Source organism: Gordionus sp. m RMFG-2023, chromosome 3 (genome assembly GCF_954871325.1).
Source record: "Gordionus sp. m RMFG-2023 chromosome 3, tfGorSpeb1-WG-v2, whole genome shotgun sequence".
NCBI classification, from domain to species: Eukaryota; Metazoa; Nematomorpha; class Gordioida; order Chordodea; family Parachordodidae; genus Gordionus; species Gordionus sp. m RMFG-2023.
The window spans coordinates 1,793,322-1,809,814 of NC_088777.1; the positions used below are offsets into that span (position 1 = coordinate 1,793,322).

The 16,493-nt window shown below is 27.9% G+C and overlaps 1 protein-coding gene across 1 annotated transcript in view; it reads left to right on the forward strand.

Annotated features, from left to right (window-relative positions):
• The window catches only part of LOC135927448 (circadian locomoter output cycles protein kaput-like), a 31,764-nt gene that overhangs the window by 7,517 nt on the left and 7,754 nt on the right, over positions 1 to 16,493 (forward strand). The window contains exons 2-4 of the mRNA XM_065463424.1: positions 3,930 to 4,123; positions 15,827 to 15,915; positions 16,172 to 16,261. Of these exons, the coding sequence (XP_065319496.1) occupies positions 3,930 to 4,123; positions 15,827 to 15,915; positions 16,172 to 16,261 (373 nt within the window). The remainder of the gene's footprint in view (positions 1 to 3,929; positions 4,124 to 15,826; positions 15,916 to 16,171; positions 16,262 to 16,493) is intronic.

Below are 16,493 nucleotides of genomic sequence, written 5' to 3' on the forward strand. Positions count from 1 at the left end.
ATATTATATACTTATCTACATTATAATATATCATACATATAATATATATAAGGCGACAAATTGTCTAGTATTAGTTAGTTATATGCACAGTTTGACCTCTTCTTTTTTTTTATACACACATCATTCACAATAGTTATACATAATTTTTTATTATAATTTTGTCAATTTTTATCTTTTTCCTTATTATTTGTTCGCAAAAAAAATAATATATAAAAAAATATACCTTTAACTTAAACTAAAGAAAAAAATTGAAAATTAAGATAACTTTCATATTTGGGGGGGGGGGGGAAATGGGGCTAGGGGAGATACTATGTTATAATATTTATGGGAAATTTCATTTTTTAAGTTGTAAAATTTTAGATTTAAGTTAGTAAATTTTATATGATTCGTTAATAATTTTCAATATTTTTTTTTATGTCATAATTATAATGTATAGTGTTATTAGTAAAAATATAATTATTTTTTTTAATTATCTCATATTTTTAATATACCAAAGTGATATATAAAAATATATCACGTTTAATTACACATTATATTATAGAAATTAATGTGTATTTTTTTTGGGAGGAGAAGGAGATTTGGTGTTTAAATAAGGGTCCCAACCAATCAAACAACGAATGGTACAAATACAATATTTCTAAAAACCAATGAGTGACCCGGGTTAACTAAAAAAAAAATTTTACACCAATTGGCGGCTGCGCATAAACATACCTCTTTGCTGATTATACTAGTGGAGACCAGACTATAACAGCAGATGTGATACATTAGAGGATAAAACTAATTGTATCATTGGATAATAGCCACATCATTAGACTACAAAATAAATAAAAAAACCAGGGGCTTTTTGCCTTTAATTCTGTTGGCTCTATTTAAGGTTCAAGTAAATATAGTGTTTTTACTATTTACCAACGAACCTGTGTAAAATATGAAGCATTTCGGGGAAATGTTCCCATTTTTAATACACTTTAAGTCTTGGCGTTTTTTTTTACTATGGTTATAACTTTTGCCGCACATTATACAATTTCCAAAATTAGATTTTAATAATTTTTTCATATGTAGTTTAATGCTCATTTATTTGCCATTTTTGCCCCCTGACGTTTAGCCCCCTGGTGGGTAGGAGTTAGCTTATAAACAGCGCTAAAGAAACTTTTCTAGATAAGCTAGTATACTTAAGAACTAAATTCATCCCGTAGCTTAGACATTGGCCAGTGTAGTGAATAAATTTCATAAAAATCTGAACGAGTAGTTATTCCTGTGCTCTTGATCAATATTTCTCGAATAAGGAACTCACGTTACTGAACCAACATATGGTAGATAGGTATGAATAGAAATGCATCATCTGACCGAAATTTAAAACAATTAGTCCTAAAGATGAAATAGTCGTTTGCCCATTTTACCCCCGCCTGCCGAACAGCCCCGGTATCTCCTATTACAAGAAAGATCGAAAAAAATTTAACCTACTTTACTTCGCCAGTTTAAAAAAAAAGAAGTTCTCAGCTACTCACCTCTAATAATGGTCTAAATTTTAAAAACATTTCCCGCCGATAGTTTCAAAAATCCACCCGATGCTAAGCATTTCGTTTTTTTTATTACCAGATTATTTGACGTCTACAAATGACAAAATTTTTAAGCCCGGTTTAAACCGGTTGGGAGTTAGTTTTTGCCCAACCCTATTTGTCCAAAATTGTACTAGGCTCCGCCCAATTCGAATAATTTTTACTAAAGTGATCCGGTCTGACCCTGTTTTTTATCCTATGGAAAAAATAAGCATTAATATCCAAAAAATGTAGGAAAAGGAAAAAAATAATATCGTATTTATCAGAGTTGTTAAAGGATCTAGATACAAGTATCTAGATCATAAAAATGTGGTATCTGTATTTAGATACATTTTTGATTAAAATATCTGTATCTAGATATTATTTTAGACGATGTATCTGTATCTAGATCCATTTAAAAAGTATCTTTTAACAACTCTGGTATTTATGAATGAAAGATCTTGATCATTTAATCCTTAAAATTGTAAGTTAAAACAGAAATATATTATTTTAACAAAAAATTTAGGGTATTAGTAATCAATTTTTTTCTCTTTCCATTCTCTACCTAATCGCATCCTGTATTTACTACTTTTTGCAAGTCCGGTCCAGCCTGCTAAATTTTTTTTTGCCCGATCTGGCCCAAATTTTTTTTTTCCGACATTGGGGACAGGCCATGACAGATCTCTAAGATCTCTAATAGGGAGAGGCCATTTATTTCGGGATAAATTTTCATTGGCTTTAATATGGGTAAAATTTTATTATCGAAAAGAAAGGAAGAAAGAAAGGAAGAAAGAAAGGAAGAAAGAAAGGAAGAAAGAAAGAAGAAAGAAAGGAAGAAAGAAAGAAAGAAAGAAAGGAAGAAAGAAAGAAAGAAAGAAAGGAAGAAAGAAAGAAAGGAAGAAAGAAAGAAAGGAAGAAAGAAAGGAAGAAAGAAAGGAAGAAAGAAAGGAAGAAAGAAAGAAAGAAAGAAAGAAAGAAAGAAAGAAAGAAAGAAAGAAAGAAAGAAAGAAAGAAAGAAAGAAAGAAAGAAAGAAAGAAAGAAAGAAAGAAAGAAAGAAAGAAAGAAAGAAAGAAAGAAAGAAAGAAAGAAAGAAAGAAAGAAAGAAAGAAAGAAAGAAAGAAAGAAAGAAAGAAAGAAAGAAAGAAAGAAAGAAAGAAAGAAAGAAAGAAAGAAAGAAAGAAAGAAAGAAAGAAAGAAAGAAAGAAAGAAATATATTATCGACACTTATATATCTGTTTTTCTGTTACGTTAATTAAATATCATTTTTTTATTGATTAATAGACTTCTTTGATCAATTTGTGTTATATACTATATAATTAAATTGATTTTTTTTTATTTCACTGAAGAGGTGCTAATTATTAGCTGACTTAAATTTTAATTAACCCTTTAAACTCGCTAATAATTAACGAAATACACACCATTACATTACTACGAAATAGATAGATAGACCTGTGCAAAATATGAATCGAATATATATATATGCATCCATTATATATTATAATTGTAAGAATTATATAAGTATATTATATTTCGAAAGAAAAATTCGTTTAAAAATGTTTATATTTAAAACAAATAGAAAGGGAGAGAGAGAAGAGAGAGAGGAAGAGATAAAAGAAGAAGAAGAAAGAGAAGGAGGGGGGTTTTGCCCATTTATGGGGCCTAAAAATTTAGAATTTTTGTTAAAATAATATTTTAAACAAAATTGAAATCACAATTTCTGCTACAAATAATCTAAGAAATAATGATCTTAATAAAAAGAAAAATTGAATGAACAGATTTTTTTAAAAAACTGTCATCTGTTACGTTTTTATGGCCTAAATAAGAATGAGTGTGTGCAGATATGTTTGGAACCTGTCATTGAAAAATCTCTGGGCCTAAATAATATTATTTTGGATAAAATCTTAATCGGTCCGTTTTTAAAAAACAGACTCAAAAAGACCGTTTAACAAACACTTAGCTGCTGCGTCTAATATAAAGTTCGTTAATTTTTACTAATCTACTTGATTCCACTAAAAAACATAGATTCGTTAAATTAATAAATTTATTTATTTATTTTTATTGTAATATATGCCTTTTCACCCTAGTGGTGTGTCCTAAATGAAACGCCTGACTTAGTCGGTTTCTAGTCGATTTGTGACCGACCACCAAAAAAGTTTTTAACACTAATATTATCAACACAACCTAGATGGTTTTAGTAAAGTATGATGTCAATGAGGGAAATAATATGTGCAGATATTTCCTCACACCCTCTTTTAAATTTATAAATGGTTTAAAATTCTTGTTTTTATTTTCTTCTTTTGTAAAAAAAAACAAATAATTTTATTCCTTTAATTTATTTTTTTTTTGCCAATTAGAAAATAATCCATATTAAGTGAGTAATTTTCAAAAAAAAGGTATATAATAGAAGGGAACGTAAAGGAAAAGTCAAAAACAGCCGCCAGAACGAGACGGGAAAAAGAGAATACGGAATTTTTAGAATTGGCCAAACTGTTGCCCATTCCTTCCGCTATAACGAATCAGCTTGACAAGGCCTCTATCATAAGATTGACCACTAGCTACCTCAAAATACGACAAATTCTACCTAAGAGTATAAAAAAGATATACTTATTATACATTTTTTGAAAATATTTTTTTTTTTTTTATGATTTCTTAAAAATGATATAAGAATATAAATTATAAAAAGAAATAAAACATTCTCTATATAGAGTTCCGGGAATTCCCGTCAGTCGCGAATTTTCGCACCGTTATTCAGCCGGTTAAATTTTTTACCCGGTCTAGCCCGGCCGCGGACGGTTAAAATATTACAAAAAATTCTTTTTAGCGAATTTTCCGGTTCTGTATTTTTATTTTTATCTGATCTTGACAATGACAATTGTGGCATTTACATGTTTTCCTTCTAAGACTATCTATTTCTTTTTGCGTAAATCAGTTGTGCTCGATGTGACAAGTAATTGTGTAATTGTAATTGGATTATAATCATAAATTACTAGTTTAAATTATATATTTTTTTTGTGAATTTTAACTTATACTATTTTTAGTTAAACATTAGTTAGACAATTCTTTGATAATACAAAATTAATTTTCAAATTTTAATAATCCAAAATCATAAATGTTTGCTTTGAAATTCAATAAAAAAAAATCACCATCTTATTTTTCCTGGACTTGGCTTGATGAAAATTATTAGAAAAATCAGAGATTTCCCAATGACATATAATAATACCTTAGACTGACGATGCATTTATTAGGGAAACGCCATTTTGGTTACCCATATCATTATTAAAAAATTTTAAATGACCAATTAAATTACTAGTTTAACAAACTTTATTAAAGAAACCCCTGATCATCGAGATAATAAGGAAGCAATTTATCAATTTATTAGCAGTATTTTAACATGAAGAGAAGAGAAGAGAAGAGAAGAGAAGAGAAGAGAAGAGAAGAGAAGAGAAGAGAAGAGAAGAGAAGAGAAGAGAAGAGAAGAGAAGAGAAGAGAAGAGGGGTTACCAAAATGGCGGGTCCAGCTGATTTGCATTCAGCGACGCTTTCAAATGCATTTATTATGAATCATAGAGATTTCCTTATTTATTATGTGTAAATTATCCCCTCCAAACTCGACATTTTTTTTATGTAAGAATTGTCCAGCCACACCCATTCATTATAATATTTTGCTAGGGCCCGGCTTGTTAATGATTTATGTGCTTTGCCGATCTTCTAGTCTATATTATATAATAATTTTTTGAGGCGAAAAATATACATCTCATTTTAGCTTATAAGAACCACTGTTGAATTGAGATCACATTGAAAGGGGAAGGAAAGTAGCTAGGGGAAGGTTCGGAATATAGCACAATCCCTCTCCCTTACTAAATTTAATTTAAATTTTCCAGGAGTTTTCATAAATACCGTTTTGTAAACTTTTAATAATTTTGCCGCTATTTTTGTTTTCTTTGATAATTACTCAATCTAAAAATCCTATAATTTAACTTTCTTTCTCTTTTAAGCCATTATATCTATTTGTGGCAATTCCTTTAGCAAATTTAATTTTTTTTTTTATGATTTATATATTTATTATAATTTTTTATTTTATTTTTTACCCGAAAATTAAATAATTTACAACAGTTTGAATAGAATATATTAAAAGTCATCATTGAATATTTTAAGGCATATTATTTATCGAAATATACACATATTTTTTTTTAGCTATAATTCCCTTTTTTTGCTCATAATGCTTTTGCTAAGTTTTTTTTACTATAATATATCATAATCATGAACCACTTTATTTGTCTCCGCAAGACCAATGTGTGGTACGTTATTAATGATATTTATTAAACACTAATGTAATAATAATAATAAGAATATAATAAATTTTCTTTTATAATAAAATTAAATTTAACGAAATTATCATGGAATCCCAATTCATTCCCCTCTCCCCCCCCCCATCCTTTTCTGTTGAAAAAATAAAAATAAAAAAATAAATTAAATTAATGTCACAAAAATATTTACCAAAAAATATATAAAAAGTTCTGACAAAAAAAAATTAAAAAAAATTGTTATATTATTTAATACTAATAAAAAAAAATTTTTTTTTAGCTTTTGTATCTTATTTGGTACATTTTGCCTTGTGTGATTCAATTAACATTTTTTTTTATGATAAATAATAATTGAATAATAATCGGCAATGAATAATTATAATGTCTTATTTATATATATATATTTTATGTATCGATAGCAAATCAAATCAATCAAAATTAAAGTTTCTTATCATTTTTTTTTGTATTTTTTTGGTAAATAATAAATTCTCATATTAATTATATTAATGAATTGTGATGATATCCAAAATATCTTATCTTTCTTCCATATATATGTAATAATATAATATAAGGATAAGAAGATATTATTTAATTAATTAATAATTATGTATGTATGCGTATGTATATATGTGTTAATTCCCAAAAACCTAAAAATGTCGGAAGATTTATGATGAAATAAAGATTTTAAAATTATTTAATATATAAGGGTGGTTTAATGTATAAGGTTTTTGTGTGTTTAATAGGTGTGAAGGAGAAATATATAATTAGCCCGTAATCTGGTATAGCTGAAGACCAACCACCTTAGTCCATTTTTTTTAAAGAAATCGATATGTATGATAGTACAGAAACTTCTACATTCCTTCTAAGACCAATAACAATATTACCATCTAAAAATACCTCCCCCCCCCTCTTTCCGCCCTTAGGATTTCCCAAGAGAAGAGTAGTAGGTTGTGCCCAATTCCTTTAAATATAATATCATGAAATTTTTGTTCTCCAAAATAGTCCATCACAAGCATATTATAGTATAATAGACAGTAAGTTCACAGGGGAGGGAGGGTTGGGGTAGCAGGGACCCATGCCACTCAAAGTAATTTTGATAATGTTAAGCTTAAAAAATACAGAAGGTAATTTTTGATTGTAAAGGCTAATCACGCTCCTGATGATATAACTTTTGTTTCCAAGGTCATAACATAATAGGGAATTATTTTAAATCGTTATGAGAAAATTGAAATATATTGCAAAAGATGAAGAAAACAGTTTCCAGGATATATTGCGATTAGAATAAAGAGAACGAGCATACAATTAGAAATATATATAATTTATTTTTTCGTTTAAATACTATTAATCCAAATTTACCCACGTGGTTCAGCTACACAGGCTATCTTTCCATATGGCTACTCCAACATAGTATATACTATATACATCTCTTCATCCAATATTCCTTGGGAATTTCGTTTATTATGCTCAAACCATCCAGATTTTATTTTATATTATAAGATTTTATGGATTTTTTTTTTTACTTCGTCTTCTTTCTTCTCGGAGTCATCTCACACATCATCATTCCAACCTTTCCCATCTCAGTTCTTTCCCATTTTGATTTCGTATAATGCCACCAAGTTTCGTCTTATTATGGATATAACGTATCTCACAAAGCATTTATCTTTTCTTTAAATTCTGTCTTTTGACTTCTTTTGTTATATCGATACCAATTTATTACCAACTCTACTAGCTTTTCAATTGTAATGACATATTGCATCATAGTCCAAACGATAATTTATTTTTTAGTTCAATATTTTAAAAGCAAATTATTTTTTTTGTATAAAAATTTGAAAGCGAGGAAAGCAGAAGATAATAAAAATTTCATAAATTTTATAGTCGCAATTTCATTGTTACAAAAAATGTATGCACAACTATATAGCATAATTTTAGATTTACTTCTTCAGTGGATAACTTCTCTAATTGATTTCTTTTGGTTATCAACGTTCACCTATAGCTAAATGCGCTAATTATATATAATAATAATAATCCTTTAATATATTGGTATGATGAAACATTATTCAGCACTGTTAATTCCAGTCCTTCACCTCTCTGTATCATGTTATCCGTTAGATTTAAGCTCTGTAAGTCTTCGAACATCACACACTTCTATTTCTTATTTGGATGCCTTCTATTTTTTACAATTTCCTGGTTCGCTATTTTTTTCTACAATATATTCCGACTCTCTCCTTTCTGCATGATCAAACCAACATAACTCACTTTCCTTTATATGCCAGAATTTAAGAGAAGAGATCATCAACATTTCCCTTATGGATCCCTTAGATCTAGAATCTTTGAGCATTCTTGCATATCGTGCGGCTCAGCCTCCACACAAACCTACCTAACCATTGACAAGTATATTTTGCTCTTAAGGTCTAGTCTTATATCTTCTTAATAGTATATATTCTTAACTCTACACTTTCCATAGGGAATTTTAGTTCCTTCATGTTAATACTCTGCAAAGTCAATGACCAATATTAGAAAAAAAGTTTTCACTTCCCTACCTCTAAATGGCATTTCTTCTCTTCTCACCCATACAAAGGATCAGACGTAAGCATCACATATATCATTTTTCTTCTATTTACCTTAATAACAAATCTCTCCTCCCATAACCTTACAAGTTTTGGCACCGATTTATCATTTCCATTCACCATAGAAATACCAAAAGGTATACATTGTAGACACAACGACTGTCTCTAATAAAGTTTCATTATTATCTCAAATATCTCGTATTACTTAGACTTCTGGGATCTTTCTTTTTCCCACCACCATAAAAAAATCCATAGGAACTCGATCATAAGTCTTGCCCAAATCAATGAACACCATTCATATATAGATCGCTCTGTTTTTCGCGGAAATATATTTTTACTTAGGTATTTAACTACAAATATAAGATCCATCGTAGATTTTCCCATTCTGACATATTAATTATTTATTAACTAACACAACGTTTTTCCATTATCCATCAACATCTTCATCTTATGAACTATTAACTTAAATGATTCTGCGCATTCTTTCGCATCACCTTTACCCCTAATAACTAGAAGTGTGTAATAGATTTATTAAAATTATCTGGCATCTCCCTTAATCCTAGGTCCAATCTAATCTCTTATTTAGAGATATATTTGAGAAGTAAAAAAAAATTAATACTCCAAAATTAGCTCCATCCGAGTCAAAAAAAATGTCTGTCTGAGTCTGACACTGGGTAATTTACCACATAGCTCTAGTTTATTTATACTATTGAACTTTCCTGCGCATCACCATCATTTTTGGATATATTTTTTTACTGTTGATATTCCCTGACCTATGAACCCCCCCCCCCTTCCCTTTAAATATTTTTTAATAATCTTATCAATATCCCCTCTTATAAGCGATGCATAATGATTATTTTAAAATGTTATATGTTTATAATATATATTTACATTTATTATTTTTTTGCAAAGTCAAAGAGCAAAAATTGCCACATATTCTTCAAGATTTAATAAAATATATAACAATAAAAATGTAACGATATAACAGTAAATATATTACAAAAATAACTCGAAATGATAAAATTATCCCATTGTCAACATTATATAATAGGTATATACATAACATTGTACAATAAATATTTATTTACTCATTTTAAGTGTCATTATCTTGTATTAATCTATATATGCCCTCTTGTATTTTTCGATGAATATGATCATACTTATATTTTTTGGAGGGGGATTTTTCAAGTGACGGAATTATGATTTTTTAATTTATTTATATAAAGTTCAAATGACAAAACATTTTACCCACTTAAATTTCACGACGTTCGACCTTTATGAAAATTTTTAATTTGCTAGTGATTTGACTTATCAATTTATATCAAATAAATTCTCTTAAATAATTCTGCTAATTTTTAACAAACACAAAAAAAAACGCCTAATGATAAATTTGCGAGAAGCTTCCCCTACCCTTCCCTCCTATCGTCAATTTCAAAATGCCAAATGCTTAAAAGATATTTAAAAAAATTTGAAAAAATAAATCTCAACTTAGATGTTTTTAAAATCAAGTTTTTGGTCTCAAAATCATCTTAGTAAACCTAAGATTGGTATTGGAACAAAGTTAGATTATATTAATAACATTATATCGTTGTAGAGCCAGCGAATAGAAATCGTCATGTATATAATTATCGTATAAATTGTCACCCCTCTTCTTCCATAATTAATAATGATAAATTTTATTATAATTTTAAAAATAAATATTAAAGAATTAATTATTTTTTCAAATTTAATATTCATTAAAAAAAATTGTAGATGGCAAAAATCAATTCAATATACAAAATTTTAATGAATATAAATTTTGATTCAAAATTAAATTTGTCATTATAATTTTATATTATATAAATATATAATTATCTTTTAAAAAAAAATATATAAAATTCAATAATCCTATTAATTATAGCCTTCGTTTGAAAATGATCCCTTCACAAATTATGAGAAAATTATCTTATTCGAAAAGACAATTTTTGGTTGCTGTTAATACATTGATTTGGGGCATAGAAACAAATTAGAATTTAACAATTATCTTCGATGCTCAAAGCATTTTTTTAAATATCATTTTAGCACTGTACATAACTCACACTAGTAGTGGGATCTCCCACCCTTAACGGTTAGGGGCAGTCTTAGTTCTTCTAAGAGTGGGGACAGTTGTTTTAGTAAATTTTGATGAACCTTCCTCCTTGTTTACCTTGGTTATTGTAATAAATTGTTAAAATTTTTGAAAAATCATTCTAAGCTACTAGGATTCCAGTCTGGCAGCAGGATCGTTCCCTGAGGTTTATCTTAGTTAGGCCTTGGCTTTAAGGAGGAAGCAAAAGTCGGTAAAATTAAAAATTTTTCAAAAAAAAATAGTAAATTAAATGGAGACTAACATAACTTGCTATGCATCATACTCTAAATCTAAAGAAGTGGACGTCCTTTATTGTTTTTCTTCTTCAATATATATTTAATTTCAAGGCGGCAGATATTCTAGGGCTGCTAAATCAAAATATCTAGAGATAAAAATATTTCTGAAATAAAATATACGCGGCAATTTATATAAAAGAACACTGTTCATTAAGATTGTGATTATATACAAATAAAAAATTTTAAACAGTTTTATATGTTTATTCTGGCTAGGAATGAGCGGAAGTCCCCAGTTCATTTATACAATTCCCTCGGCCTAGGTTTATTATATCCTCGTAATATATACCTATGGTTGAATTATGGAGATTAAGTCAAGTCTCAATCCCCACCTAACTCCTTATATTCATGTTCTTGCGCGAATGACACAATCCTTACCATAAATATTACAAACAATATACTCTTAGTATACACTGGAAAATATAATAAACAATCAAATCTCTATCCAATGAGAATCATAAGTGTGATTCTGAGACTAATAATGGCATAACCCTCATTCCCCTTGTCAAATGGCTTTACAATGTCATGGGAACTATGCGTTCATTGATTTCGCAGATCAGTCCATATTTATACTCATCTGCCATAGAAAACCCCGAGGTTTAAAAATAAATATAATATGTCGGCTTAAAATATTATCTTCATGCCTATAAGTCATCAATCAATATACCCTTTTAAGTTTTTGGTACGATGATGAAGAAATTAAATTTGATTATCAAAATTTAAAAAAACCATGGATATATACCAGATATCCCACTATGAGTTCTATCTTCGTCAGAGAATATTAGATCCAGAGACCAGACACCTTCTTAGGAGCCAGTCTCCATCGTAGTAATAAATATCAGGATTATAACGTAGAAATTAGTTTTTTTACATATCCCAACTACGAATTCTATCTTAGTCAGAAAATATTAGATCCGGAGACCAGAAACATTCTTAGGAACCAGTCTCCATGGTAGTAATAAATATCAGGAATATAACTTAGACATTAGATTTTTCTTTGTAAATTGATTTTATAAGGAAGATTATTTTAACGAATCTTTAATATTTGCCTATTTAGAAATTACGCTATTAAAAAAAAAGGGATTTATATATTAATATATATTGTTACGAATAACGCATATGAATAATTCATGTTTATATAATATATATTACTAATGTATAATTTGGATAATTATCAATTATTATTATATAGATAAGATTACGGTGTTTCCTTCAAAATAAATTATTTTGTTTTTGGTTTAAAAAAAATAAATAAAAAGAATATATCTTATAATATAATCAATGACATATAATAATAACTAGACTGGACGATGCATTCATAATAATGCATTTGGAAGCGTCGTTTAATGCAAACCAGCTGGATCCGCCATTTTTGGTAACCCATATAGTAATTATTCTGGCGTTAAAAAACTACTATAAAATTGATAACTTGCTTCCTTAATCATCTCCATGATCAGGGCAATTCTTTAATAAAGTTTTTGCGTTTTCAGACATGGGAATAAATTGGCCTCTCGTTTAAAATTTTTAATAATCATATGGAGTAATAAAAATGGCGTCCCCAGCTGTTTCCAGTGATGCACAGTCTAGGTATTATTATATGTCATTTGAATATATGAATTTTATCATAAATTAAATTATTTTGTCCAACAAACGGAGAATATAAAACTGATATAATCAGCTTAATTCTTATTTTTGTCATATTTTAAGGTGGAAAATAAGAGCTGGTTATTACCAGCGTTTAAGCCATTTCCCGAACAAATCTTTTTTTTTCAAGGCGAAAAAATGAATGTAAGCTGGGTTTGTTTTTTATTTTTGCCGTTTTTTTTTATTAAAACAAAAAAAAACACCTTTGGAAATATTCTTTAGATAAAAAAAAACAAAAATTTTGGCAAAAAGAAAAACTTTAAAAATAGTTTACAAACAAAAATTGTTAAAAGGAAAATAGCAAGTATATTTAAAAATTAATTTAAAAAAAAAAAAATTAGGTTTTGAATGAGGAACTATTTAAGCTACTTATAAAATCAAATAGGTTTTTTTTTAAAATGGAAATATTAAGAATGGTATTAATTTCATTCTTCCCATACCATTCAGAAAAATTTATTAAATTATAAATAATAATATGTCGGTTTCCTATCTTATAACATTGAAAGTGCGTTTAATATAATGTAGTTTTAACGACTTTGATTTTTTAAAAAACAGTTAACCCTATGTTTTAGCCCCCCAAAAAAATATTACCCAAGCCTGAAATTTTGCTCGTAGATGGTCAGAGAAACAAAATCTCGAGTCTAATACTATTATGGCTAAATAGATCCCTTTAACAACCCTAGTAGACTATATAGAAGGAATTCTAGATGGTTCCTTAGGCTTCTTACAAGTTGACTTTTCTCTTTTTTTTGTATATGGTCTAAATTATAAATGAAGACTTAAATATAGAATACCTAGACTGACGATGCATCCATTAAAGGTGTACATCAATTAAAACAGCTGGAGACGCCATTTTGATTACCCCATTATTAAATATTTTAAACGGAGAGGCCAATTTATTTCTATGTCTGAAAACGCAAAAATTTTATTAAAGAATTGCCCGATCATCGAGATAATTAAGGGATGTAAGTTATCGATTCAATAGCAGTTTTTAACATGAGAAATAGTTACCATATGGGTTACCAAAATGGCGTGTCCAGCTGATTCATTCAACGACGCTTTCAAGTGCAATATCATGAATACATCGTCAATCTAGGTATCGTTATATGTCATTGATCGAGATTAATTTTTCAAGCCCAAAATGTTTCTGGCCGCGCTATCTCTAAAGAATTTTTTTTTTATCATTTGTCCCGAATATCACGACCCGAATTTGACCGTCGCTTGGTTCGAATATAGAAAAATTTTAAGTTTTTTTTTTTTTAATTGTAAGTTATAACTAAATTATACTACATATGACTTTATCGTTCGCATTCGCTAGAAAATATGTAATGTCAATCATCATGATATAAAACATCCTAATAAACTGTAATTTAATAAATGTATGGAAATTCTACAAAATAAAAAAAACAAAATATATAAGGTGCCTTGTTGTAAGAGTTTTTTTTTAAAAATATTATAATTTTATTTCTCAAAATTGAACATCGTATTCAACAATTGTGAAAAAATTGTTTTTTATTTATAACGTACAGTGTGAGTGAATGATTTGTCAGCTGTCTCCACTCTTAGAAGAATTAAGAATATCCCTAACACTTAAAAGGTGGGAGGTATATCCTAATAGTAATGTGAACCTTAAAAATTGAATTGTTTGACTTGCCTAATAATTATTCGTAAAAATTAACTATTATTGATAACATTTTTTTAAAACAATAAAATATAGCAAGTAGTGTTGCTAAATGGCACGTTTTGAGCTGATTTTTAAAAACGGCTAAATCAATATTTAGGCAAGAAAAATATTGCCTAAGTCTCAAGATTTCACTAATAAATGTCCAAACCTTTTTACCATCCTATGAGCAAAATCTTATGGCTTGCATAAATATTTTTCCTATTAGCCGTCCGTTTTTAAAGATCGGCTCAAAATGCGCCTTTTAACAAACACTAGGAAATTTAAACAATTTTTTTAAAGAAAATTATTTACAAATATATGGAAGTGTTTTGCAACAAATCATTATTATTGATATCATGTAAGTGTTAATATAAAAAAAAATATATAATCACTTTTCTGGATTATTTTGAAAGAAAAAAATATAAAATTTCATTTAATTTTTACTTAATTTTTAATTATAAACTGTTAAATATAAGCAACAATTTTATTAATGGATTTTTTTATCGTAGAAGACTTAAGGCTAGAAACGTTATACTATACTATATTTATTCGATATTATTGATGTTTTGAAACGTTATATACATTGATTTTTATTTAATATTAAATTGATGTTAATTTTGTATATATAGATGATGATGATTATTTCCACCTTTTGTTTTTTTTTTGATTTTAGTCGATAATAAAATCTTCATTCCTCTTTAATTATTCAATACAATCGCACACAATTTATTCTACCATTCTACATTATTTATTCTTGTTCATTATAAACCAATCAAAAAATTTATGTTAGAGTTCTAATTAGTGTTGTTAAACAAGCTCGTTTTGAGCCGATTTTTAAAAAACTGCTCAATCAAATAACTTCATCCAGAAATTATATTATCCAAGCGGCCTGAAGATTTTGCTCAGAGAAGGAACAAAGGTCTGCACATAATATTCTCGAAATTTCGAGGCTTAAGCATTATTTTTTTCTGGGTAAAATATTGAGTTAGGCTTTTTTTTTAAAAAATCATTTTATACACTAAAATAAAAATATAACCTCTCTAATGGGCGAATAATCATAACCAGCTATTTTTTTTTTGTTCAGTTAATATCTTTTTTTTCATCTTTCAATTTTTATCAGATATACAAAATGACTAAAATTTGCTCAAGTGAAAAAATATGTGATATCGGTATTAAATTACAAAGTTGTTTAGTATTTTTTTTTTATCTAACAATTTTGGTTGAGCATTAGAATAAAAAAACGCTGCCTTTTATTTAAAGGATATTTTTTTTATTGCTAAATTGACGTTCGGATGGTTAGGGGATTCTAATTTTTAGAAGGGTTAGAAATTATCTGAAAACCTGTTCTAACGCAAGATATTAGGGTGTGGGATATGACTAAACCTGGAAATTTTAAGCTAAGAATTATTTAAATACATGGAGAGGAAATAATATGATACATACAGGGAAGTTTGGCACTCCGCACTTTAATACTAAAATATTTAACCTTTTTTCTTCCCTACAGCTATATAATTTTTATAAATTTTTCTAGAGTTCGTAAAAAAATTTATCAAGGGCTGATACACTAACACATCCCCCCCCCCCCCCCTATTTCATCCCCTTCAAAAAAAAGTAAAATTTTTTACAACAAGGACATCTCATACATTATTCTGGAAAAAGATATAATTACATTTCTAATATATAGAAATATGTTAATAATTTTTTTTTTATAGATGAAGGTGATGATTGGGGGAAACTGCCCAATGTAAAATATACCCCAGCTGAGCTTCTGGCAAAGGACATTGGTTCTCATCTACTTCAAGTTTAAAAAATATATATATACATTATTTTAACTAAATTATCTCGGGGAATGTATGGAAAAAAATGGTAAGGATCTCTGTTTGAATAAAGATTACCATCTTCCCACTCATCTAATTTTGTTTTCTTTGCCATTCCTTAGAGCCCCTGACAACTCGCCTAATATAAAAAAAAACTCTTTGATTTTTAGCATTTTTTTTTTACTTTTTACTAATAATTATGATTTAAATAATGTATAAATGCTCATATTTTTTCTTTAGACTTTAGAAGGATTCTTATTCATCATATCTCCCGACGGGAAAATTGTGTACATCTCCGAAACTGCATCCGTCCATTTAGGGTTATCTCAGGTTAATTATCATTTATTTATTCCCCATTTACATATATATATATTTTTTTTATATTAAAACATTTTGAGAGCGGATTATAGATATTTAATTTAAGAACTATATTTTCTGAGATTTTAGGGATTAGATTCCCCATTTTCTAAGCTATAAATCAATACTAATTCTATGCTTATCAAGTCAAAAAAAAAAGGATATTGTTCAAGGTGTAAAAAGTGTCCGTAGCATCTAAAAAACC